At 42.5% G+C, this 26,941-nt stretch overlaps 2 protein-coding genes across 3 annotated transcripts; one reads left to right on the plus strand and one right to left on the minus strand.

Moving 5' to 3' along the window:
• Positions 1-1,076: 1,076 nt before the first annotated feature.
• LOC120108551 (rop guanine nucleotide exchange factor 14-like) lies at positions 1,077-7,458 on the minus strand. 2 transcript variants are annotated; one of them, XM_039122187.1, is made up of 9 exons: positions 7,256-7,458; positions 7,110-7,172; positions 6,619-6,711; positions 3,975-4,391; positions 3,076-3,230; positions 2,913-2,987; positions 2,469-2,744; positions 1,963-2,310; positions 1,077-1,679 (listed from the first exon to the last, which is right to left on the minus strand). In XM_039122187.1, the coding sequence occupies exons 3-9, from the start codon at positions 6,683-6,685 to the stop codon at positions 1,356-1,358; spliced, it is 1,662 nt and encodes a 553-aa protein (XP_038978115.1). In that variant the 5' UTR covers positions 6,686-6,711; positions 7,110-7,172; positions 7,256-7,458; the 3' UTR covers positions 1,077-1,355. The 2 variants fall into 2 exon arrangements, with proteins under 2 accessions (XP_038978115.1, XP_038978114.1); XM_039122186.1 differs by lacking the exons at positions 6,619-6,711; positions 7,110-7,172; positions 7,256-7,458 and adding an exon at positions 4,500-4,682.
• Positions 7,459-14,829: 7,371 nt separating this feature from the next.
• LOC120108548 (superoxide dismutase [Fe], chloroplastic-like) lies at positions 14,830-18,950 on the plus strand. The gene is given in 9 exon segments (XM_039122182.1): positions 14,830-15,025; positions 15,155-15,232; positions 15,315-15,503; positions 15,733-15,904; positions 15,998-16,116; positions 18,358-18,384; positions 18,516-18,539; positions 18,636-18,666; positions 18,669-18,950. Coding segments are annotated over 9 exon segments (912 nt in total). The 5' UTR covers positions 14,830-14,926; the 3' UTR covers positions 18,842-18,950.
• Positions 18,951-26,941: the final 7,991 nt, after the last annotated feature.

Raw genomic sequence — 26,941 nt, forward strand, 5'->3', positions numbered from 1 at the left:
ACCATGGAGCCATTCCACCACTCGTCCACCGGGAGATTTCTTCCGGATTACTCGCCGTCGAAAAGAACAAAAAATCTTATTAAAAATCCCAACATCATTATCTTACATCTCGAAACCAATGAAACGTACTGAGTAACCTGGGCCGTTGGATGGAGATCAGATCTATTTCATAAAAGTACTGTCAATCCCACCAAACACACGAGCGGACCAGCGAGTCGCCGTGTACTCGCATCCCGTCTGACTAAGATCAGGAGCTCCACGAGGGCGGCAGCGGGAGGGGGCGGGCAACGAGCTGGCACCACGTAGGCCCCCTTGGGTGTGGAGCCCACGGGGCTATGGATTTGGCTGTCGCCGCACGTGTAAACGTATTGAACACGTGAAGCCTTTCAGTGGATGGGGACAGCGTGGGCTCCTCAAGCAACCTGATATCACAACCAGGGACAGGGAGGGATGCGGCTGTTTTGGATATCTCAAGCCAATTAATGAAACTGGATACGCCAGTTGACGGTTGCTGAACGTTTGAACTCTTCTCCTAATTAGATGTCCGGCTTGAGATACGCGATTGAAGACAAATTGCACCCAGTTGGCACAATTGATCGCAATAAAGAGCCGTTCGGATGCTAGGCTCCCTTGTGGATGCAGAGATATTTTTGCATTGGATGAAAAATCGAGCAGTATGTCTTGCTTAAAAATCATACAACAAATTCCAATAGCTTCATTGTATGCAGCACAATACTATCTGTCATACAGATGTATTTGCTGAGGGAGGTGGTAGATATTACCTGTGATTTGGAAAATGGCATAAATCTACACATTCCAATGGGATTGTGATGTGCAGGCCAGGCCAACTGCCTTAGAGACGCTATCAAATAACTGAAACTATTTGCATGCAGCTGCCCCCAAGTTCACTCTTTTATCGGTTGGAAGCAAGGAGCAGAGAATGATCCTCTTGGAACTACTCTAATTCGGTAACTTCTGAGAATTTTTTTCCTCGTTTTGTTCTAACCATGGAGACGCTATTTTTTCTTAGCACAGAAAATTCTAATTTCTTCAGCTGCCTCGCCTCACAAGCTCTGGACTCCCAACTAATTTAGACATTAGGATCTTATCATATAGAATGTACAGATGAGAATTTTCAACCACACAGCATTGACTGAAATTGACTGCAGTACATATCTTTCTAAAAGTGGGTCATTCTACAGAGACTGCAATACCTCAAACTCTCTTCCTCTATATAGTGATCACCTTATAAATTCCGTCGGCTGTGAGGCCGTCTCCCTGCTGAAGGAGAGCTTGAAAGCGGGGTGCTTACACAAACTTCCCTTCCATAGCACCAAGCTGTACTTCTAAATGGGCTAGCCTCGACCACCATTACTGCTTTTTCCCTTGTCATCTAAGAAAGGTTCCTCCTCCATGATCTTACTTTCATTGTCTTTGCTATAGCGCCCGTCTACCATGTTCATTTGCTCAATGAGAGAGCGCTTAATATGACCAGGTGGAGTTTCAGTGATCCCAGCAAGATATACATCAGAGGTGAAATCGAACTTGAGAGTGGCAATGGGAGTAGTGGGCTTCTTCAAGTCATCCTCCTGCAAGATATCTCCTATTCTTGACAGCATACTGAATGCCAGGCCTACAAGAACCCTGGAATAAGCTTCAACAATGGAATGCCCAACATCCTACACAACAGAATGGAGCAGAGCAAGTGATTTTATGGATCCTGGTATAAAACTAATCACTGCAAAAGAATCCAAATGCAGGCTGACAAGCCTTACATACAAAATTAGATTTCTTTAAGCAGCAAAAAACAGAGCAGGGACATAGATGAAACAAACTGTATAGAGTACTCTTGGCTAAACACATCCACTTAACATCATATTCATAGCCTTTTATGATTGTAACAGAAAATCGTATAGGAAAGGTCCTCCTGAGAGAACCAAAATGCAAAAATGATGATCTCACCTTGTTGTATTTCACCTTGGTGACATCAATAAAGGATTGTGGAAGGTTTGGAAATCTGATCTTCAGAATTTGCAGTAGTGCTTCAGCTCTTTCTAAATATACTGCCGTCTTTTCAAGTTCCGACCCATAATCTCTCCCAAAGTACCATGGGTACCGCATTGGCGATCTCTTGCTTGTTTCTTCAGACATTTTCTGCTTCCATGCAACCACTGCACCCTCTAATCGGTTCACAGTCTCAAGGACTTTGTGTTCACTTTTCAAACTGAGAGAAAGCAGGACTTCCTCAACTGAAATGGATTCCACAGCTACAACTTGGTAGATACCTTCACCCAAGCTAGCCTTCCCTGACTGCAAAAGTACAATTTTACAGGCTTGTACAAGGCTGAAAATGAATTCAAATTAAATCATATTCTCATGCAGATTAAGGTTTGTCATGCCAGAAAGTATTGATTAGAATCAGGTATGAATAATTTGGAAGGAACAGATGGTTGTAGGTGGCTGCTTGCCTTTGTAAGGGCATCTTGGATAGCATCTGGAATGGGCATTTGGTGCAGGACCTGTTCATTGATTGATTTGGCAGCCTTGAGGACTTGGTGAACAATCTTCCCCAGGAAACCAAGCCTTCTTCTTTGAGAAGGGGATAGTCCGCTATCAGGGACCCGAGGAGATGGGAGCCACCATTTCTTGCTCAGCCTAACACCACCACATCCGCTCCGCCCTTCAGTTCTGCTACCATCTTCCACATACCAAAACTCCGTTTCCACCATCGAATCTAATACTTCCTGCAGGAATTCATTTTTCATCGGCCAGCATATGAACTAGTGAAAGTAGAATTAAAAGAAAATTATGTTTAAGAATAACAAAGACATCAGTTACAATGCAAACCATCCAATTATTTCTTATCATTGCTTGATTAATTTGTACTTCAAACAGTAAAATTGTTAACATACAATTAGCATTGAATCTAGCTTTTGAAGAGCAGGAAGGATCATATGAACATCCGAACGAGCTTTGGGGGTCATTATCTGCAATGCAATAGAAAAATAGGATGACAGACCCTTGATCTTGAATGGAAAAAATCCTGTAGCGATACTTCATTTACCAAACCCATACCTCTAACATCTGGCCATTAGTGCCATATTGCTTTGCAGGAACTAGCTCAACCATGTAGTTGGTAGGGGAGAGCAACCAGTCCATTTCCCTACGCCACCTGTTTTTTCTTTCTTCAGATAAAGGTTCCAATTTCCACAACTCCCCAAAAACTGATGCTGAAAATGAGATGGATGTTAAGCAAAACCAGAACTACATTAAATCATTAGCAAGCAAAGTAGCTGGCACATCATAAACAAATAAGACAAAGTTGAAGACTACACTATCAAGCTAACTTTATTAGCCAATAAGATAGGTTTTTAATATATGGAAAATTGTAGCTTTTACTTTACTGTATTATTTAAAATATATGACTTGGACCAAATTTTCTTAGCATACTGCCAGTTGACATGTTCTATGCAGATATATAAAATTAAAAAAAAAGCATTTCTTGTTTTTCATGAACAAGCTTTTATGCAAAATGAGTGAACTGCACAAAAGAATGGTTATTGAATTCTGAAGTTGTATCGACTTGATCTTGTAACTATAAACAAATTGGACAGGCACTGATATCATGGAGAAAATGTCATTAGATTTCTTACACAGTGACCATTATTAAAATATAGCAGTCCACAGATTGTGTGCTAATCTGCAGAATGTCCAAAGCCCCTAACTTTTCATACTGTTCATACTTAAAATGGCTGATTTAATAACAATGGTATCAATCAACACAAGTCTTATTATGGTTTCCAAACAGAATGCTAGCACTACTGCTAATCTTAATTTTCATGCTTGGAATCATTCTTAATGCTCGCCTTTAAATCATCCAGATGTACGATGAATCTTTCTAGAAAGAAAGCTATATTTTAAGAGGAAAATTAAAACATGTGAAAGTAGTAATATGAAGGATCTATCAATAATACCTGAGAGATTTGTTATGGCATTAGACAATGCAAGAGCAGTGCTGATCCCTTTGGTCCCACCTGACACATCTTCTCCAAGCAATAGCTTTGCAAACCTCTCCTTCATAGCCTCGACGTCCGAGACATCCATATTGTAAGTAACTGAAGCCTTTCCTTTGACACCGAGATGATGGAGGCTGTGGAAGGCATCCCATTCCCCAAGAGCTTGCTCCTCCTCCTGCTTGCTTGACATCAGGCATTGAGAGGAGAAGGAGGAGCCCATGGCATCTTTGCTAGAAGAGCAGCTTGAGGCATCCTCATCGAGGGAGTCAACGGTAGCACAGCCATCAGCTCCACTCATGCCGCTGCTGCCAGTCTCATTATCGTAGGAGCAACTGTTGATGATGCAACTCTCAAGGCCGCTATATGTCATCACCCCTGCATGAACGGAATTTTCTTCTTAATGCATTGTTCCTAGTAAAATTGTTTGGTATCAGCTCTCAAGACAAGTTTAAAGCAACTAAGGACACCAATGTTGGGCCTCACCTGCTGCCGATTCACCAAGAATCCCAGCCCTTGATTTTTCAAGGCCGCTGCAAGAATTGGCCCACCGAGCCCAGGCCATGGAATCACAAGATTTATGCTCTTTTGGAAAGTCTGGGCATAATCTAATCATTGCTAAAAGCTAACTATTCCCAATTTGACAAGTTCTAGAAACCCTGTTACATTCTATTTTTTCAAGAATAAATATGGAGGCACGAATGTTCCCAGTTGAGCTTGGGACCTCTCCCCAGTTGAAGTGCTGAGCAGAGAGGCGCCGACAAACAGACTGAAGCCCCGTTATCCAGTTACTAGTTATCAAAGAGCCAACATCTTTTACCAAATTAAGCAAAGGTAATTATTGTCTAAGAGAATTGCCACTTTATTTTATAGAGTTGGAACAATTGAATAGATCTCTAACATGACAAGGTCGGTGACCTCTTCCATACATTCTTCTGCAAGAATTAGTTCTACTGCTTCTTGTTGATTCCGAAACGGTTCGAGTGCTGCAAGTTTGCAGCAGCACAACCATCTATCATTGATTTTGGTCATGGTTAAGAATAGTAATCGACGGGTCAGGTCAGGTCAGATTCAGATGAGTTAGGTATATTTATGTGTATGTCCTCTATGGCTTGGCTGTACCCAGTTCCCAGACTGAAACCGGCAGAATAGCATGACCTGTAACCGACAGCATGTTAGAGCTATTGACATTCAGTTGCTTGACCACACTCACCATCAAAATTGATACCACTCCAAGCTCTACTGATTGCATTTGATTCATATCATTTTGCGTAGATCTTCGACCGCTGTTTAGCATAAAATATATAGAGCATTTAAAAAGTCCAAGAAAGGATGCAATCCCAAGAAACTTATGACAATCAGATATGGGACCAGCAGCAAAAAACGTAGTTAGGAAGAAAAGGAACAATATCATCATCCATCTGAAGGTGACAAGACTAATAATGACCCAGCCAACAGGTTGATGCATAAGCAAGATGGGATAAAAATTGCAGACGACCATGCATAAATGAAGTGTCTTCATTCATATGTGGGCCATTATGAAGCACAGAAATGTTTGTGCTCTAAAGCCTGGATTGAAGAGGACTTGCGTGGTCTGACATGACCGATCACATGATCTGCTGGCCACCGCGCACTAGTTGCTAACAAGTGGAACTGCGGGCCACCCAGGAGCAACTCATGATCACGTACCATTCGACCACAGCACCAGATCTAAAGATTTTATAGGCCATCAGGCCACCTACTCTAATCCACATCATTTAAACAAACCACAACGGATAAATTCCACCGCGTCCCCAGTCTTTCCGTTTCAGCTGCAGTGCGCACCGCATCAGCCACGTGAAACCCCGCAGGGGGGACGATAAGAACCTCGAGCTCGTTCACATTTGAAATGACTCTTGTATTAAATGGGAACGCTACCACCTAGAAGTATCACGATATTCTGATAAGAACCTAGTAGTAGACTTTACAAACATGAATTTGGATTCCATGACTTCAGCTAGTAACTGAACTCATTTAATTGACGGCTAGCCAAACTTTACAGAAGTCTAACTGCTAGTCAGAAAAATATACATATACGTATACGAATATCTTAGCTTATAGTAATGGACCTGAACCAATGCATGGACCGGACCAGACTCAGGTGTCAGCCTTGCGTGCCAGCATTTGGTGCTATTAAATAGTCGCGGTTTAAATGGTGGGCGTGAGTCCGCACCATATCGTGCCGTGTCGCACGGCCGCCATTTATTGAGATCTCTCAAATCTCCTCCGATCCCTTCGCTCCCACCAGCCAGAGCAGGTGGGCAGCTCAGAACAGCAGACAGGCGATGCTCAACATCCGAAACGCGGCAGGTACCCATTGGAGAAATCCTCCTTTATTTTGGTTTTTTTTTCCTTTTCTCCAAATGGAAATTGCTTTTGGTAATTCAAATCCATGGATGCATCATAACCATCCTCTGCTTTCCGTTAAATAAATAATACTGGACTGAAAATAAAGCTCGAGAAGGAGGTAACGACGCGGTGTAAACAAAATTTAAAGGCATATCTATTCTTCTTTTTCTGAAGAAAGAAATAAATGGACGGTAGATCAAGGGTGAAGATGACATACTCTCTTGCTCCTCGAAATCCAGGCTGAAGTCTTTGGTTCGACGGCGACAGCAGACTAATCTCCTCATGTTTGAATAATTAAAAATTAAGACCGCTGCGGGAAAAAGCGATGCGATCTCGGGTCACACATCAGTCAGGAAAACAAAACAAAAAAAGCAACAGAAAGAAATTCTGAATTTAAAAACGATGGATGGAAGCTTTTTTGACAAAAAAAAAAAGGAAATCCGGAGAAAAGGCCACTATATTAAAAAGTTGAAAAGCCTTTTTGCTCAGGAAAAAAAAAAAAGGAAAAAAAGGAGAAAGAGGATCCGTAAAATAGATCCGTCTTTTCTCTTTAGATTAATTCGGAGCAACCCAGAGAAAGAGGCAGAAATACTACTACGGCGAAATGTTGGGATTTTCTTTTTCCAAACAGTTCGGAATTTCACAAAGAAGTAATTTCTTCGTGAAGATTCTAAAAATGGAGTCCGGATTGGTGAGACAGAGAGAGACCTTATTTTGGGGGCAGAAGAACTTGCGCGGTTCCGCTTGCAAGATCTCAAATGGCTACCGGATCTGCCAAAAAAGAAATCCAGGAAATGAGGGTGAGAGACGAAGTTGGTTGGAGAGAAAAGATTCAGGAATGCAGAGGAAGTTACCTGATAGTTTCCAGGAGTCAGCATTTCCATCGAAAAGAGAGGAATGATGAGAGAGAGAGAGAGAGAGAGAGAGAGAAGAGAAGAAGAAGAAGAGTAGAGGGAAGTGGAGAAAGAGGACCCGATTTGGGGTTGGAGAAATAGAGCCCCACCACCAACGCCGGTTACTGTTATGCAACCGTCCCAGAAACGGAGGCTCCTCCCTCCTCGCAACCTAGCGCAAGCTTATAAATGCACCCATTATTTTCTATTCTTTTCTTCCTTTTGGAAAGACTTGTGCTAGATCCGAGGCCGTTGGATTTAAAATGGATTCAGATCCCAAAGCATGGCCCTCTGTGCATTACAGCAAAAAAGGATAAAGAAAACTCCGTCAACCCTCCGATCACCGCTCCACGCGCTCGGGTTGTATCTTTTATGCGAAAGAAGGATTTCCCTTCCTTCCCGCGAATTCACCGTTGGATCATCCATCGGTCCCCTCTCCGGATGGCGTTGAGATCTGTGCAACGGATGATCCAGCGGTGGCTTCGCTCGAAGGACGGGGAATCCTTCTTTCGCCCAAAATTTACAACCGTGCCCCCAGCCCGACGGCTGACCGAATTACGAAATGCATGCCGTGCTTTGTCCGGAAGCGAATGTTTTCACCGTCTACCCCGACTCCCGAGCCCCAAAATAACGGCTCCGTTATATTTAAACGGGCTCCGTTAAATTTGAGTCACAAAAAGAAACCGCCGTGCTATTATATTTATATTAAATGGTAGCTAATGCCCCTTATATATCACTTTGGCTATTTATCCATATGAATTAATATTTTATACTTAAATATCTTTGTTCGCTAAACAATTAAGTTCAATTAAAATAATGAATTACAGATTATTTATCATGCCGTTGCACTGTTAACATGAATATAATAGTTAATTTGTAATTTATTCTTCTGAAAATATACAAATTCATCTACGAGAATATTACAGTGTTCGTTGTAATGATCAATGACAGTGGTTGTAAACGTAGCATACTACCATCTATTCTCAAATAGACTTAGCCCCAAAATGGAAGAATCCAGGCTGTTACCACCGCAAATAACACATTTGAAAAGATTCACTGTATCAAAATTTTAGGAATCTTAAACTCTCGTGAGCATGAATCGGTACCAATTTTATTTTAGAACTCCTTTGTTTTGCGAGGAGGGAGAGAAAAAAAAAAAGGCAAAGTAAAAAAATAAAAATATACTTTATATTTGATTAGAATTTTTAAAAAAATAAAAAAAACTTTTCTATTGCTTAATATATTTTTTTTTAAAATTACAGTTAAATTTTTAGATAAAATAGAATTAAATTTTTTATTAAAAATATAATATTATATATGTTGACATATAAATTATTTTGGAATATATTATTTTTTATGATTAAATAAATATAAAAAATTAAAAAATTATACATTTAGGTATCAACTTTTGGGTGAGCAAAAAAATTAAAAACAAAGATATTAAGGAGAGGGGGAGGAGCGGCGGGTGGCCGTGCCTCGAGACCCGAGAGCAATGCGTGTGAAACTGCGACACGATACGCCAACTCCGACGTCGACGAGTTATAATAATACTGTTTGGTGGTGATTTTAAAAGGCTTCTTCCTCGGTAAAAAATTTTGAAATTTTTTTGAAACCCAAAAACGAGGCTACTGCCGGTCCGTTCCGCTGCATGAACACCAACCGCACTTCCTTATTTATTATTATTCCCAGTAAGTAAAACGGCATTAATGACAACATAATCAGAGCATTAATAGATCGTCACCATTTCAAACAGGGCTCTGTTGGAATGAGAGACAAGGAGAGAGAGAGAGAGTGAGAGAGGGGTGCCTCTCATTTAACTTGGGACAACATGAGAAAAAAATGGTCTTTAGAGGCAAAACATGTATATCGTAATGCAGCGGAACAGTAGGTTAGATAGTCTCGTTATATGGTTAATTATTTTGGAGAGATTTTGTGGCAAGGAAAGAGAGAGTGAGAGAGGGGTGCCTCTAATTTAACTTGGGACAACATGAGAAAAAAATGGTCTTTGGAGGCAAAATATGTATATCGTAATGCAGCGGAACAGTAGGTTAGATAGTTTCGTTATATGGTTAATTATTTTGGAGAGATTTTGTGGCTATGAGAGAGGATTGCTTGGTGCATTACAGAACTCGTCATTTTTTAATTTTTTGAAATATATTCATACTTCATATATATATATATATATATATATATATATATATATATATATATATATATATATATATATATATATATATATATATATATATATATATATATATATATATGTCATGAGAAAGGATGGGTGACAGGATCCCTAGATATCCCACTAGACTTTTGGGTGACCGGCCTGGGATTGAGATATCACACTAGGGTGGGAATAATCAGGCGGAGCCCCACCATTAGCCGGACCCAGCTGCATGTGATTTATCTTAGTGGAGACTTCCATTTGCCTCCCTCTTTTCTTGGTACAAAGCAGAGCAAGTGCCAAAGGAAAAAGATAACAGTTACAGAGCTATTACATACAGCCACACCTTTTACATGAACCTTTTTGAGCTACATCCCGATCAAATCTAAGGTTTAAAATAACAGTATTTACAACTGGTTTTCGGGTTCCCTCTTCCTAGGATGGAGCTTGGATATACCTTTATTCCTCTTAGTAGGCACCGAAAGAGAGAAGTACGTGTGATATATATCTTACTTCTTAATAGTATTTTGACAGATAATCGTGGAGAGGGAAATTAAAGTATCATGGTCATAGAATTTGATAGACAAAATCTAACATAACATATTCTTACCTCATTTAATAATACCATATATAAATAATTATCAATAGTAGGTAATATAAATTTATAATTATATTATATTATGCTCTTTAAATATATCTAGTCCGAGGCTCCCAAGTTTGTTGGCGGACAACCTAGGGTTTGGGTTGTCCTCTACCATGCACAAGAATGATTATTCTTTCATGACATCATCTGTTGGATCGTACTTCATACAGATCTCAAAGCACTTCAAGCATTTTCATTCATTCATCTACACGGATCTCGAAGCTACTATTGTGCGATGTGTGTGACAAACTACATCTACTAAAGAAGTGAGATGTGACAGGATGATTGTGAGGCCCAGCCTCATTGGGCCGGCCTGTTGATTCGGCCCGACGCCAACTAAGGGCCCAAAGACCCTCTTTCCATTCAGAATCGGGCAGAACCCTCGTGAACCATGGCGGCGGCGGAGGAGGAGTCCTCCTCCACCATAGATTCTATCGGAGGATAGGATAAGCGTAGTCTAGACTTCCATTTAAGCCATCGACCCTCCCTAGTTCATCCTCACCAAAAGATCCTCGCATATGCCGCCGTCTTTTTCTCTTTTTCTTCCTTGAATGCCCACAGCCTAAGCTCTTTGTGCTCGTCGGAAATCACAACCAAGCCTTGTAGAAATTAGAGGTACCATGCTCTTTAATTACTTATTTATTTAGCATGCCTCCATTTTTTGGTGTTATGTTGCTTACTAGGCTAGCTAGTGTAGCTCATTATTTTTTCTTTTTTTTTCTATTTTTTAGATCCCGAATCTTGCTTGAGACTTGGAGGAGTGTGCTAGATCTTCTGAAGATATTGAAGTTCTAATTTAGCTTAGATTAGTTAGAACAATTTATTTGATTTGAATTAGTTAGCATATTTTAACTTATGCCACTTTACAACAATTGATATGAAAATAATTTTATTTAGATTTTGACTAAATCAAATATCGAGAATCAAAAAATTATTATTATTATTATTATTACTATTTTATAATTATTATGACTTAATTTGTAGCCTTGCATGCTCGGATTTAGGCGTGACAAGGACGGTATCGTTTAAAAGTTGGTCGCCCTTCAGGAGCAGCGTTGGTGGTGGCTGCCTTGCAAATGTCGTATTCTAGGAAGCACAGTCACTCCCTGCGGAGGCTGGCGCTGCGGCTGTAAACCGCATCGTTTGATCTTTGCCCCTTCTTCCTTCTATATTTGTGGTACCACCTCCCAAGTGTCCTCTTAGACCACCATTTTCTGTACATCCTTGCTGTTTTCCTTGTTCTATCTTACAGTTTGGCCTGTGACACCCGGAAGAGGATGGATCTTTGTTGGCTGAAAGGAATCTCCAGGCACCAAGGGGCTGTAACAAAAGGTAATTTTTTTTAAAAAACAGCACCAGGTGTCATTCTCACTACAACAGAGAGGAGATAAGGGCATGTCCTTCTTGCACTAGAAAAGGATTCCATAGCCCAAGGATCTTGGCATATATTACTCCATAGCCCCTACGCAGAGAGATGGATATGGTTTAAAGATCAAAAAAAGGTGGCATGAATGATTCAATTTGCAGGGAGTAGTTAGCATGAATGATTCAGTTTGCAGGTGGAGTATTCTCTTTCAAGATATTTTACATTGTGAACTGATGGAATTCAGTTCGCTTACCAAGGAAAAGAGCTGCATCCGGGATGCAACAGAGCATTATTTGTCTGTAGGCAGATGAATCAGATGGCAGGATACTTTTTTTTTCTTTTCAAGGAAAGAGATCGGATAGCAGGATTTGAAATTGACGATTACATAGAACCTCATCAGAGTCGACAACAACCAGAAGGATTGCAGAGATGACTGCAAAAGGTTGAACCAGGCCTGCAAAAGGTTTGGAGTTGAACCAGTGGATGTTAATGGTTTCATGATCTCATGCTTGCTCAATTTCAATATTTCTGAAAAAATTATATCGATTATCAAATATTTAAATTTTTTATCTTTCAGATTAACTTATTTTCCTGAAAGTAATCTATATTTTTAATATTATTTCTAAATATCTATTATGTAAATCTTGGTTTATATTTTTGTATTCGATTATTTTATTCTATATTTTCTTTCTAAATTTATACTTCGAGTTTTTTTGAAACCATAATTTTCGCATTTCTAATGAACGTTTCGTTATTAATTATTTTTATTTTATGTTCTCATTGCATTCTATACTTTGTTTTGTTTAATTTGTTTTCATTTTTGCTCCGCATTCTCAATTTATCCATTTTACCATCTATATATATTTTTTAATCTAAAAATAAAATAAAAAATAATTTATTATCTTATTTCAATTATTATTATTTTTTTATCAAGCATGCATTATATGTGTTTATTTGCTAGTCTCGTATAAAGCATAACAATTTATGAAGAGAAGATATCATCTAGGTTTCTACGACTTGATTAACCAGAGCATAGGTCCTTTGATGGTTGGAAGCTACCAAACAACCAAAGGTTGCTCAGCAACCACACCAACCCTAAGAAAAATATACAAGTATTTTGTCACAATTCGGGACCTCATCCAAAAAGGCCGGCCGGTAGTTATTTTTTCGATTCCTTAGTTCCATATAAGCACCTAAGATCTTTCTAGCAAATAACCGATGTGGAACTAAATATAAGTCCGCATAGGTTAAATTGAGAAAGGCAGCAGAGGAATAAAACATCTTGCGCGAAAAAACAAACAGATAAGACGTGGGGAGCCAACAAGAAACAAATCAATTCAATTGGTAGGTCCAAAACACTCACAGGCATGAATGGTTTGCCTGTCTGTCCCACAAAGAAGTCAGAGCAATCAGTGTGTGGGGTGCCCACAATGATCAGATACTTGCCGGATAGATATTGGATGGTAAAAAGTCTATCTATTGCAGTATTAGTTGCAATCACATAGTGCCAGAACCTAGCTATGGCCCATGTACAGGGAAAATCTTTCTCCTCCTGCTCATCTGCCTCCAACTGATAAAAGAAGCAAATGCATGTTCTACCATAGTTAACAGCAATACGTCTCCTATTTATTGCATCTGTTCCATTCGGAGGCTGTTGACCACTCGCTCTCTGTGGCACTGCAAGCAGCATCATAATAGCCTGCCTGCATCAGGAATTCAATCCGACGTGGCATCCTTATAGGATGGTTGGTCAGATTTGTACCTTTACCTAATGCTAATAAAGTATAGGGTAGGTCCCCTTCCCTATTCACCAAAAAAAAAGACAAAAAAAAAAAAATTTTAATGCATGAGACATGCAATCTTAACTAACGTAATCATACGGATAATATATTAGATTTGTAAAACATTTCGTAGGGGATGCAATGAAAGCTGTCAAGGGAAAAAAATCCATTCATCTATGAGAGTTGGACTCTTAGATTCAGTGAGAATCGCAAAAATACATCCACATCCACATTTTGGCTGAGCGATCTTCAGTCTCGTGACGCCGATAGCAATTATTTTTCTTCCCTTATTTTCATCATCATCGACCTCGTATGAGATGATTTGGGATGGTCCGTTCTTTTAATTGTTATCTAGGAGCTCATCATTTCCTCAGAGAATGACTGGAGACGAGTTCAAGATTTCATCAAAGCCTTTCTGCAATGTTTCTAGTTCGCCAATATTGTGGCTCCTAATGGTAATTGCATCTTGGGCCTGCTCTACTGCCTTGGATTATATCTCTGATCTTTCTAATTAGTGAGATTCTTTTTGCTTATTCTGGTGATCAATGGTTCTACTTGCGTAAAGATTGATGCCGAGTTATTTTTTGGGTACATCGGCAGCTTACACTAGTCTCGCGTGAGTATTGCCATCTGAGTCAAGGGACAAAATACTCCACAGAGATAGAGGAATAGATACAAAACGGGTCTAGAGAATTTCTCTATAATGGTGAGCAGCAAAGGAGGCGACCTAATCAGAATTGTTTTTTTGGGATTATAGCGGTCTGCCATAGATGGGCCTCAGGGCTTGTTCCTAATTTGCTACCGCAAGATGGCCCGGCCTTCAATGAGGAACAAAACATTTTCCATTAATGAACAAAACGCCCAGAAACCAACGAACCGGACCTGCACCCGGTCTAGTTTCTACGTAGGCCCAAAAATGTGGTCCGGCCACGAAAATTTTTCTAATAATTGTGTTTTGACGGCAGGGATTTGTTCAGCAACCTCTTAACCACCAAGACAAAGGTTAACTCTTAACACCTCATCAAGCAGCAGAATATGTGTTAGTTCACAGATGCTATCCACTCAATATTTTGACCATCACTTATTTTTGATAAAAATTAAAATAATCAATTCCTTTTACCTCCATGTAAAATTAATTAAACATATGTGTTTGGATACTTTCAAATCCTTACTGTTTAAGAAATAAAAATACTGACAAATTTTATATGGTACATGTAGACTTATTCTTCTAATGATCTACAATTTCTTGATCCTTTTAACCCAAAATGTTGGAGCAACCGAGTCATACAAATCGGTTTAAACATGATATTAATTGAATCACAAACTATGCATATTTTTATATCGTCATCATCATGCCGAATTTCTATCAATCCATTCTGTAAAGGCAGCAGATTCTCTAAATCCGTGGATCATAATAAATTCAACATAATCATCTTGATCTCGAGGAGTTTCTCCTATTACGCTTATTATAGTGGACTTCTCACTTTTATCTTCAACCTATTTTATATGTAGCAAAATCTATAAAAACAAAAAAAACAAAAAAAAAAAACAAAATCTATAGCAATAAAAGACGTCGAACCCGATTGGCGTTCCTTCCTGGCTGCCATTTAACCCGGTTTGGAAGAAGGAAAAAGCGGGGAGGAGATAGAGATAACGAGAGGGAGTGGAAGGAAGGATGGGCGGAGCATCTCTTCTCTCTGCGCTCGCTTGTGGAGTGAGCTCTTCCTCCATTGGAGCTCCCCCGCACTCATTCCTATGCCCCACTCCCAACCGGGTCTCTCGCTTCTTTCCACCCTTCTCTCCCTCTCAAATCCCTCTGTTTTCTCCTTTAAACCCTAAACCCATATCCTTTTGGTTCTTCCAGAACTACCATCTAATCTTTTCTGCTCTTCTTCGCAAACAGAGGAGGAAATCGCGCAGGAAAGTTCGGTGTGCGCCCATTTCTGCCCAGTTTGAGCTCAAGCCTCCTCCATACCCATTGGTATGGCTTCTGCTCCCAACTCCATCGTCTTCTCCGACATGATATCGCTCCCTCCCTTTCTCCCTCGCTTTGCTGCCTGTAGGACTCGTTGGAGCCGCACATGAGCCGGGAGACGGTGGAGCATCACTGGGGGAGGCATCACCGGGGCCATGTGGACAGCCTCAACGCCCGAATTGCCGGGACCCAACTGGAAGAAATGGAGCTGGAGGACGTCGTCGTCGCCTCCTACAACAAGGGAAGCCCTCTACCTCCGTTCGTCCATGCAGCCCAGGCGAGCCCCCGCTGCCATTGCTAGAATTTTTATCCCTTATGATGCTTGATACGTGCTTGCCCTTTTGCCTCCCCCCATCTATGCTCGAATTTTTTGAGGCAAATCGCTAATAGGGATGGCTTGCTTGCTTCGATATTAGTTTCGAGTTTTATACATGAAAGCTCTTGATGGAATCTCATTTTCTTCATTTAGATCGCCGTGAGCTCTGTTTGTCTTGATTCAATTGCAGGTCTGGAATCATGACTTCTTCTGGCGATCCATGGAACCAGGTGGCGGAGGGAAGCCATCCGGAGAGCTCATGGGATTGATCGAGAGGGACTTTGGTTCGTTCGAGCGAATGCTGAAGGAGTTCAAAGAAGCTGCATCGACCCAGTTCGGTTCTGGTTGGGCTTGGCTTGCATGTGAGTGCAACTTTTTCTCGGTTACTTAATCTTGTCCAACTAAAGCGCGCTTCTTGATTGGTTTCTTCTTAATTTCCTTTTTGTTCCCTTCAGACAAGGCGAATAGGTTAGATGTGGGGAATGCTGTAAATCCTTGTCCCTCCGAAAAGGACAACAAGCTTGTGATAGCAAAGACTCCAAATGCTGTGAATCCTTTGGTTTGGGATTACTCGGTGAGCACATCGCTGCAGACGCTTTCTAATTTCCGCTTAGCTTCTGATCTGCTGTCTGTCCATTTCGTTGCACATTCCAATAGTGCTTGTCTAACAAGTTCTTCATTACCTTAGCTGATTGCTTGAAAATTGGAAAAACCTACAATATCAACTAGGCTTCTGCTAGTGCACCTTAGCAAGGCGTATCACTTAATCATGCTCTAGTTTAATTGAGAGGATTCATTCTGTAAACCATATGAGGTCATGTGATGCATTTTAATGCTATATTTGGATGTTACGCTGGTAAATGATTTATAACACGCATTATTTCCACTATCCCTTGTTCGAATTGTTCGTAGCTAACTAAGTTACTTCAGCACCTTTGCCATGTTTATGCCTAATATTTCTTCTACAACCAGCTCCGGATAGTCGAAAAAGAATTCTGAGCAGCTTCTTGATGTAAGGTGTTCTAGTATGGAATGTAACTATTAATGAGATTCATTCACTTGAATACATGGAAAAATCATCTCGGCCTAAATGAAGGGCAAATACTAAAGCCCTTCTCTCCCTACACTAGTCAAATATAAACTTGTCCTGTGTGGAGATCGCTCATGGATACTTCATTGTCTCCATAATTTTTTTTAATGGTTACTAAGTAGGTAAATGACATTTATTATTCTTCAAAATAAACTCACATCGGTTCTTTAAGGTTTTTGACATTTTTGTTTTAAAAAAATCTTTCTTCCAGCACTTTGTCCGACAAAAATATTATGGTTTATTAATTAAATTGTATGACATTCAAATGCTTTTCATTTCCTTTTACTTTTAAGAATGAATACCAAATATTTCTACAACCATATGACATCATCTTTATGTTTACCATTTGAGCTTTACCCCTAATGATGGCCGGCCCATCAACTTGGTATCAAACCTCCACTGTTTCCCCCAAGGATTGGCCTCAATAGTGCGATTTTTTGGTTGGAAATAATATGTTTGGATTCCGAACGAAACATTCTTTGAGAACGAATACCAATTCTGTAGGATCAATCTAGGCGTGAAATTAGACCGAAATTTACCCCGTTTCAAGCTCTCTTTCTTGAAGTCTGTTGCAGCTGAAAGCCTGAAACTGATAGGGCACTGAGTCAAAATTATTCTTGGTCTGTTTCAGCAACACTTTTGGAGCCTATGCCAGGAGAAACAAGCTTTGTTTTAATGATATTCAACTTTATTTGACAGCTTACCCTAGTTAATCTCTCCATGTGATGTGGCAAACAAACTGATGAATCATGAAGAAGCTCTGCAGGTGGTTTACATACCGTGTGTAAGACAAAGATCCATCAAGTCATAATAAACTATGTCCTGAGATAGTGATGGAATCGCATCATAACAACTTTGTTTCTTGTGAATGGGCAGCTAAAAGGGATCAATGGCCAATAGATCTTGTTTTATTGAAGCTGTAGTGTTGCATGCCATTAGTCTTTACATGTTCAAAGCTTGAAATGCCAAGAAGGTTTTGCATTACTGTTCTTAAATGTCAACAATTTTGTGTACTTCTATATCTGGGCGAGTAGATGTGTAGACAATATGCAAATAGAGATTTTCCTTGTCTGACCGATACTTCAGATGTGCTCCTCTTGGATTTACCTTGAGTAGGGCCAGTAATGTTATATAGTGTGAGTCCAATAGGACAAGCTTGTAGATTTGTTCATCCCCAATACTGTAACATAACGAATGTTGACCGGATAAGTAAACGAGCGAATAATATGCGAATAGAGTTTTTCCATTCCTTATTGAGCTCCTGGATATTCATCTTGGATCTACCTGGAGTAGGCTCAAAATGCAATATAGCAATAGGCTGGTAGCACAAGCTTGCACATTTCCGAGAGACGTCTCGATCAGCACAAGTTTTGGTTGTATATAATGAATCCTTGGACTGCAGAGGAATTTTGTTGGTGAAAGCGATAATTTAGTTTTTTTTTTTCCCCCCGAATTGTCCTTTTAAATGTTGATTTTGTTTAGTCAGTTTTGCTTGGTGCACTCTTAAGATGTTGGCCAGGGGATAACCCATTAGTTAACTACCTAAAACTTTTTGAAGACTCGGATGTGCCTATCTAGGTGGAACATTAGCTGAACTTTAAGGTTAACCTTCGTTCCATATTCTTGTGATAATTCATTTTATCCATTGATGAATTTTAGTGTTGCAAATACTGTATATTGCTTTATCCATAGAGGATCTCATTAGAGTTTGTTGCCCTGTTACAGCCCCTCCTTGCCGTTGATGTTTGGGAGGTATGTGATTTTTCTTTTCTTTTCTTTCTTTCTTTCTTTGTCTTCTTTTTCTTGAAGTTGTACTCTGGCTGGCAAAGAGCATGTACTGATCTACCGTTAATGTTCGGTGCAAATTTGTTCTGTTTGTGCAGCATGCTTACTACCTTGACTATGAGGTGAGCTTCCATAAGTAGCATACATTCATTTTGACTGTCAAAGTGATGCAATATATATTGCACCATGTTCCCTGACCTGTCTGGGATATTATGCAGAATCGGAGAGCTGATTATGTGTCCATTTTTATGGAAAGCTTGTTTCATGGGACATTGTTAGCTCGAGGCTTCACATAGCAACGGCTCGAGCAGCAGAGAGAGCAAGAGAAGATGAGAGGAGAAGACGAGAAGATGATGTAGAAATCACTAACAGAGAGGCTGTGGAGATGTATGTAGACAGCGACAATGATTCAGAGCCTGAATGAAACAAACCATGTTGTTTACTTTTACCATATGCCAAGATAGTTATGCGCAACTAATGGTGAGCAGCTGGTATTATTTGGTTAATATAGGAGCACCTCTCTTCCAGTAGAAGCACTTTCTTTCCTAGTTATGGTGTGCTTTGTGATTTTTCAAGTAAAGCAGGTGGACTCCTCCAAAATTGAGTGGATGAGGGGTGGCTTTTTCTGATAATTCAACTAATGAGTGCACAAGATTGGTCGAACCCAATCATTATGTTGGGGTATGTGGAGACCATTGGTGATGAAGAGAATTGAAGGAGAATTAATTCTGCATAGTTCTGTCTGGCGGACTGTCGGAGTCGACTCGAGCTACAGTCGAGTCGACTCGGGAACAGTCGAGTCGACTCGAGGCTCGTCGAGTCGACCCGAGAGGAGAAAAGCCGCAAAAAACCATGTTTCTGTCTGAACTGTCAGAGTCGACTCGAGCTACAGTCGAGTCGACTCGAAGCATCGTCGAGTCGACTCGAGCCACAGTCGAGTCGACCCGAGATCGTGCCAGTCATACTGAAAGTTGTCCAGACGTGCCCGAGTCGACTCGAACTAAAGTCGAGTCGACTCGAGCTCGCGGGAAATCATACGGATGAGTTTTCTTTTGGTGTTTTGTTGGCGTTTCGACGGCTATGATCATCTGAAGGTCTTGAGACTATATATAGGACTCATGAGAGCCCTAGGGTATAGAGATTGTCGTATATTTGAGAGAGACTCTTGTTTTGTGAGGCTAGGGTTCTAGAGAAGAAGAGGATTGGGATCCTACTTCTTGTGCAAAGGGAATTCTGTGTGAATCTCTTGTAGAGCGATCGCTTGTGATCGTTCGGGTGTGTGCTATCTCTGTAATCAGATTCATCCTAATTGAGATTTGGAGCGGTGGAGGACGTAGGCTACTTGTAGCCGAACCTCGTTACATCTTTGTGTTTGCTTTGCTATTTTCTTCTTTCTTCTTCCTTTGGTCTGATAATCCGTTGCGGTGCTCAAGTGTTTTACCCTATGATACCAGGGGTAATCTTTTGCCCTTCGCAGCGAAAGCGAAGTGGTGATCCTTGAGTCCGGTGTCGAGGGAGCGAGAGAGTGCTTATCCGTTTGTTTCTCTCTTTGCTTGTCCGACGTCGGGTGGCGGCGCTGGTGTGAGTGGGTTCCGGCGTGGGCGCTGACAACAAGTGGTATCAGAGCTATTGGTTTTCTGCGATGGCGGATGAAGGAAAGGTGCGAATTGAGAAGTTCAATGGCACGAACTTCGGGTTTTGGAAGATGCAAATAGAGGATTACCTTTACCAGAAGGATCTTTATTTACCTCTTGGAGGTAGAGCAAAGAAAACCAGAGAAGATGCCCGATGAAGACTGGGAGGTCCTCGATCGGAAGACGCTCGGCACCATTAGATTGTCACTTGCATCCCAAGTGGCATTCAACATCAAAAACGAGGAAGACGACGATGGAGTTGATGGCAACATTGTCGCGGATGTACGAGAAACCCTCAGCATCAAACAAGGTATTTCTCATGAAGAGGTTGTTTAATCTTCGTATGAAAAATGGCGGCAGCATAGCAGAATACCTCAACGAATTCAATGGACTCACGGCCCAGTTGGAGTCAGTGGAGATTAGTTTTGACGATGAGATTCGGGCATTGCTAATCCTCTCCGGATTGCCCTGATAGCTGGGAGGGCCTGGTGATGGCGGTGAGCAACTCTTCGGCGACGGGGAAGTTGAATCTTTGATGACGTTGTGGGAGTGCTTCTAAGTGAAGAAGCAAGAAGGAAATCTTCTGGAGCTACGGAGTCGTCTGGGAAGTGTACTTAAACACCTCTGACCGGGGAAGACAAAAGAAGGACGGTCGATTTCGAAGCGACTCGAAGTCGAGATCCAGCAGGTCTCGAGCACCTCAGAACAAGGGAGTGAAGTGCTGGAAACTGCGGAAAGACGGGGCACTTTAAGAGGGACTGCAAATCTCCTAAAGGGAAGCAAGGCGACCACACCGAAGGAGTCAGCAAGGATCTGGCAAATCTTGCTGAAGACGGTGATATGGATGCCCCTCGTTCTATCTTTATCTACCTGTGAACGAGTCTTGGGTAATAGACTCGGGCGCGTCTTTCCATGCTACATCCCAAACGGAAGCTTCTTGGAGATATGAGAAGGGAGACTTCGGCAAAGTCTACCTAGGGGATGGAGAGCCTTGCACCATACAAGGAAGGGGAAGCGCGGAAGTGAAGTTGATTTTTGGATCTTCACTTGAGGCTTGAGGACGTGACGGCACGTGCCTCAACTGCAGAGGAATCTGATTTCTGTTGGACAGTTGGCGAGCCAGGGGTACAAGACTATTTTCACAGCTGATCAGTGGAAGATATCCAGGGGTTCGTTGACGGTGGCTAGTGGCAAGAAGGTTGGGACACTTTATGTCGCCAACGGCACGGAGAACTCTATTGGGAGTTGCTGCAGCAGATGTGGACGCCAAGTTATGGCATTGCAGACTTGGGCACATGAGTTATCAGGGACTGGAGGTGATGCACCAGTTGGGGAAAGCTGCAGGGTCTCAGGAGTGTTGAGATGGACTTCTGGGAGGATTGTGTTCTCGGAAAGCAGAAGCGTGTTTTCATTCAACAAAGAAGGTAAACCTCGGAAGCAAGAAAAGCTAGATCTCGTGCACACGGACGTGTGGGGGCCTGCACCAGTTTCTTCCATTGGTGGATCTCAGTACTATGTTACTTTTATTGATGATGCTACCAGGAAGCTTTGGGTGTTCTTCTTAAAGCACAAGTCAGAGGTATTTGGGGTCTTCAGGAGATGGCAGGCGAATGGTAGAACTCGAGACAGGAAGGATGTTGAAATGCCTGAGATTGGACAACGGTGGTGAGTATTGTAGCAGGGAGTTTGAGGACTACTGTGCAGATGCTGGGATCGTCAGGCAGAGGACAGTTCCAGGGACACACAACAAATGGAGTTGCTGAAAGGATGAACAGAACAATTAATGATCGTGCCAGGAGCATGAGGATACATGCTGGATTGCCACAGCAGTTTTGGGCGGAAGCAGTTAACACTGCTGCCTACTTGATCAACAGAGGGCCATCAAAGAAACTTGAATTTGGGATTCCTGAGGAAGCATGGACAGCGAAGAAGATTGATTTGGCGCACTTACGAGTATTCGGTTGTACCAGTTATGTCCATGTTGATTCCAGTCAAAGAAGCAAACTAGACGCCAAATCAAAGAAGTGCATTTTCGTTGGATACGGAGGTCAACAGTTTGGGTACGGCTTTGGGATCCCGAACACAGGAAGATCATTCGTAGTAATGATGTGGTATTCAATGAGAAAATGCAGCAGAGCACTGAATCAGAAACAAAACCTGTTGAGCCGTGTTTTGTGGATCCTGAAGAGGAGTCTACAAATTCTGGTCAGAAGACTCAGTCAGAGCAAGAACCTGAAGCATTGGCACCCCCTCCACAACTAAGAAGGTCCACTCGTAGTACTCATGGGAAGCCTCCTCAAAGGTATGATGGGACTCTTAGTTATTTGCTGCTCACAGATAATGGCGAACCTGAATGCTTCACGGAGGCATTGGAGGTTGATACCAGGAAGGAGTGGGAGTTGGCCATGGATGATGAGATGAAGTCATTGGAGCAGAATCAAACGTGGGATTTGGTGGATCTGCCCAAGGGGAAGAAAGCACTGTCAAACAAATGGGTTTACAGGCTGAAGGAAGAGCAGGTGGGAAGAAGCGGTACAAGGCCAGGCTGGTTGTAAAAGGATTTCAGCAGAGAGCAGGTATCGACTTCACAGAGATCTTTTCTCCTGTAGTCAAGATGAGTTCTATTCGAGCGGTGCTGAGCATGGTGGCAGTAGAGGATCTTCACTTAGAGCAGCTTGATGTGAAGACGGCCTTTCTCCACGGAGATCTCGATGAGGAGATATATATGCAGCAGCCGGAGGGATACATTGCAGCTGGCACGGGTGACTTAGTCTGCAAATTAAAGAAAAGCCTCTATGGTTTGAAACAGGCACCCAGACAATGGTATCTCAAGTTCGATAGTTACATGCTTGAGATAGGATACAGGAGATGTCAGGAGGATCACTGTTGCTACTTCCGGGACTTCGGTACATCTTACATTATCTTGCTATTGTATGTTGATGACATGTTAGTTGCAGGAGCTAGCATGCATGAGATTGCAAAATTGAAGCTGAAGCTGTCAAGAAAATTTGCAATGAAGGATCTAGGAGCAGCGAAACAGATCCTTGGGATGCGGATCAGCAGAGATAGGTCTAAACATATCCTCAGACTATCTCAGGCGGAGTACATCAGCCGAGTACTCAGGAGATTCTGCATGGAGGGTGCCAAACCTGTTGGCACACCGCTGGGTGCCCATTTAAGCTTTCAAAAGGGCAAAGTCCGAAGACGCGGGTGGAGGAGCTCAATATGTCAAAAATCCCGTATGCATCGGCAGTGGGGAGCTTGATGTACGCTATGGTGTGTACGAGACCAGACATTGCTCAAGCAGTGGGAGTTGTGAGTCGCTTTATGAGCTGCCCAGGCTTGGAGCATTGGCGTGCGGTCAAATGGATACTGAGGTATCTGAGAGGCACTGAGCACATGTCATTGTGCTATGGAGGTTCTGAGATCCGGTTACAGGGCTTGTGGACTCAGACATGGCAGGGGACTTGGACGGCAGGAGGAGCACGACAGGGTACTTGTTCACCTTGGGCAGTGGAGCCGTCAGTTGGATTTCCAGGTTGCAACCAGTTGTTGCATTGTCGACTACGGAGGCGGAGTATGTGGCAGCCACAGAGGCGTGCAAGGAACTAATATGGCTTCAAGGCTTGATGAAGGAGCTTGGGAAGGAGCAGAAGGATTGCATGTTATATTCAGATAGTCAAAGTGCAATTCATCTGGCAAGAATTCAGCTTTCCATTCAAGGACGAAGCATATTGACATACGGTACCACTTCGTGAGGTCATTGCTCGAGCAGGGACTCGTCAAGTTGGAGAAATTCATACAAGTCAGAATCCTGCAGATATGTTGACGAAGGTCGTCACGGTGGAGAAGCTGAGGAGTTGTTCAGCTTCTGCTGGTCTTCATGCTTGAAGACGTTGAGGAGGCATCGTACCTATTTCACTAGGATGATCCAGTTTCAGTGGGAGCACAGAGGAGAACCAAGTAACAAGAGGATATACCCAAGGTCTCCAAGTGGGAGATTGTTGGGGTATGTGGAGACCATTGGTGATGAAGAGAATTGAAGGAGAATCAATTCTGCATAGTTCTGTCTGGCGGACTGTCGGAGTCGACTCGAGCTACAGTCGAGTCGACTCGGGAACAGTCGAGTCGACTCGAGGCTGTCGAGTCGACCCGAGAGGAGAAAAGCCGCAAAAACCATGTTTCTGTCTGGACTGTCAGAGTCGACTCGAGCTACAGTCGAGTCGACTCGAGCACAGTCGAGTCGACTCGAGATCGTGCCAGTCATCTGAAGTTGTCCAGACGTGCCAGAGTCGACTCGAACTAGCCGAGTCGACTCGGCTCGCGGAAATCATACGGATGAGTTTTCTTTTGGTGTTTTTTGGCGTTTCGACGGCTATGATCATCTGAAGGTCTTGAGACTATATATAGGACTCATGAGAGCCCTAGGGTATAGAGATTGCCGTATATTTGAGAGAGACTCTTGTTTTGTGAGGCTAGGGTTCTAGAGAAGAAGAGGATTGGGATCCTACTTCTTGTGCAAAGGGAATTCTGTGTGAATCTCTTGTAGAGCGATCGCTTGTGATCGTTCGGTGTGTGCTATCTCTGTAATCAGTTCATCCTAATTGAGATTTGGAGCGGTGGAGGACGTAGGCTACTTGTAGCCGAACCTCGTTACATCTTTGTGTTTGCTTTGCTATTTTCTTCTTTCTTCTTCCTTTGGTCTTGATAATCCGTTGCGGTGCTCAAGTGTTTTACCCTATTGATACCAGGGGTAATCTTTTGCCCTTCGTAGCGGAAGCGAAGTGGTGATCCTTGAGTCCGGTGTCGAGGGAGCGAGAGAGTGCTTATCCGTTTGTTTCTCTCTTTGCTTGTCCGACGTCGGTGGCGGCGCCGGTGTGAGTGGGTTCCGGCGTGGGTGCTGACAACACATTAATATGTTCAAACTTTGGACATCACCTTGACGCTTTCGACGTTGGCATGCGGTTCCTCTTCCCATGAGAGAGAGGTTCGAAAATCCTGTTACTAAATCCAAATGGCAAATGAATTGTTCGCCCGAGTTCTTTAGTATTTGGGTAAAGGAGCTTGTTACTCTTGGTGTAGGCCTGAAGCCACTACCAAGTCGTGAGGAGCTGCAATTTAGCTTAACCTGCCCTTAGCTGCAGGAAATCCGCCAAACCTTATCCATCGTTGTTCTCAGATAATGCCCACAGAGGGATGCGTGTCGACAGCCGACCATGCTTTTCCTTAGTTTGGAGCAAACCCCAAGAATTGCAACTTCAGTTTTAACAAACGCACGCGCCGAAAGAATCCATCAAAACACGGCAAGCATGCTGGAGGCTTTAGTTGCCAGCTGAGAGCAATTTTTTAGTGTTTTCTCTCTGAAATTTGTAAGTATATATTCTGGATCCTGTTTACATTAGGTCTCTTAACTCTCCGTGGGCTTGCAGTCGTTCAAAATTCATCATATATATACCCACGCACGCACGCGCACACACACATACATACGGCCTCGCAATTTAACAAAACTTATGCAAAGGATAGGGTTCCACGGGATCTAGATACGGAGGATCCTGGGCTATGTGCAGAGCCCATCCTTCTCCATCCTCATCAATAGTATGCCCATCCCTTTCTTTCGTTTTACATTTGGTCTTCGTTCAGATTGTCCTCTGTCACTATATCTCTTTGTCATTTGTGCTGACGCAATGTCTGCGTGCATGCACCGAGATTTGGAGGCCTATATGCCTGCTCTTGGTGCTCACCCGGTCTCTCACTTGTTCTTTTGCTCATGATCATTTGTTGTTGGCCCATGGCATCCTAAAGAACACGGTGGTACTCAAATGTATCCTTGAGAACTACTGTTTGGCTTCAGATCAGAGAGTAAACTTGCACAAGTCTATGATGTGCTTTTGTCCAATAATCAAGCCGAGGGTGAGGCATGCGATCAGGGAGTGTCGTGGCATCCATGAGCAGGAGGGACTCGGGACCTACCTCTGCATTCCTATTACCAGTCGGAGGCTGCGGAGGGTTGAGTACATCCGCTTAGAGCAGAGCATCCAGGAGCAGCTAGAGGGTCGGCAGTCCCTTTTTTTTTTTATCTATGATGGTTAGACTCATCCTGATGAGATCGATTCTTAGCTCCATGTCAGTCTATCTCATGTTCAATACTATCATGCCGAAGACCATTCTTAGGAGGATTGAGTAGCTAATGAGGAGTCTTCTATGGAGCTCCTATGGAGGTGGGCACGGTGTGTATCTCATGGCGTGGGGTGTGATATGCCAGGCTGTTCAGGAGGGTGGTCTTGGTCTTCAGTCTTTGGTGGTGAGAAGTGAAATGGTGATTGCTAGACATGCAACCAAATTCATGCCTGAGCTGGACAATCTATGGAGTGTCATAATGCATGCCAAGTACGGTAGCAGGACCCTTGGGAGGGATATTCGTTGGGGTCAGAGGTACTCCTTCATATGGAGGAGATATGTGGTTACACAGCACTGGTGATGGCCAACACGAGGTGGTTGATTGGGGATAGGCGGAGTGTCACAATTCTGAGTGATGCGTGGTTGGACGATCTTCCTCTAAGTCTTTGGCCGACTATTATTAGCACCGAGATGGGGGATAGCTTGCAGGTCTGCGATCTCCTCAGTCTTGAGGGGAGTGGTTGGAACACCGGTCAGATCAGTTGCCTTTTTGGGGAGCAGCTTGTAGAGAGAGCCCTTTCTATTGCAGTCTTGGTGTCTAAGACCCCAGATGTGCGGGTGTGGAGATCCTCTTATAGCCCAAGAGTTTGGGTAAGGAATCTTTATGGCATGTTTGGGGAAGAACATGCTCAAAGCCGTGACTGTGCTTGGATATGGAGATTAGGAGTTCATCCAAGAGTCGCCTTGTTTCTTTGGAAGGTCTCTTGGGAATG

This window comes from Phoenix dactylifera, unplaced genomic scaffold (genome assembly GCF_009389715.1).
Source record: "Phoenix dactylifera cultivar Barhee BC4 unplaced genomic scaffold, palm_55x_up_171113_PBpolish2nd_filt_p 001390F, whole genome shotgun sequence".
Taxonomy (NCBI): domain Eukaryota; kingdom Viridiplantae; phylum Streptophyta; class Magnoliopsida; order Arecales; family Arecaceae; genus Phoenix; species Phoenix dactylifera.

Excerpts from the sequence above, each read along its gene's own strand:
- LOC120108551 (XM_039122186.1), bottom strand. The coding sequence starts at position 4,629 with ATGATTAGATTATGCCCAGACTTTCCAAAAGAGCATAAATCTTGTGAT. Across the intron at positions 4,392-4,499 it reads TCTTGGTGAATCGGCAGCAG|GGGTGATGACATATAGCGGC; the intron begins GTGAGGCCCAAC and ends CCGTTCATGCAG. Across the intron at positions 2,988-3,075 it reads CTAATGGCCAGATGTTAGAG|ATAATGACCCCCAAAGCTCG; the intron begins GTATGGGTTTGG and ends ATTGCATTGCAG.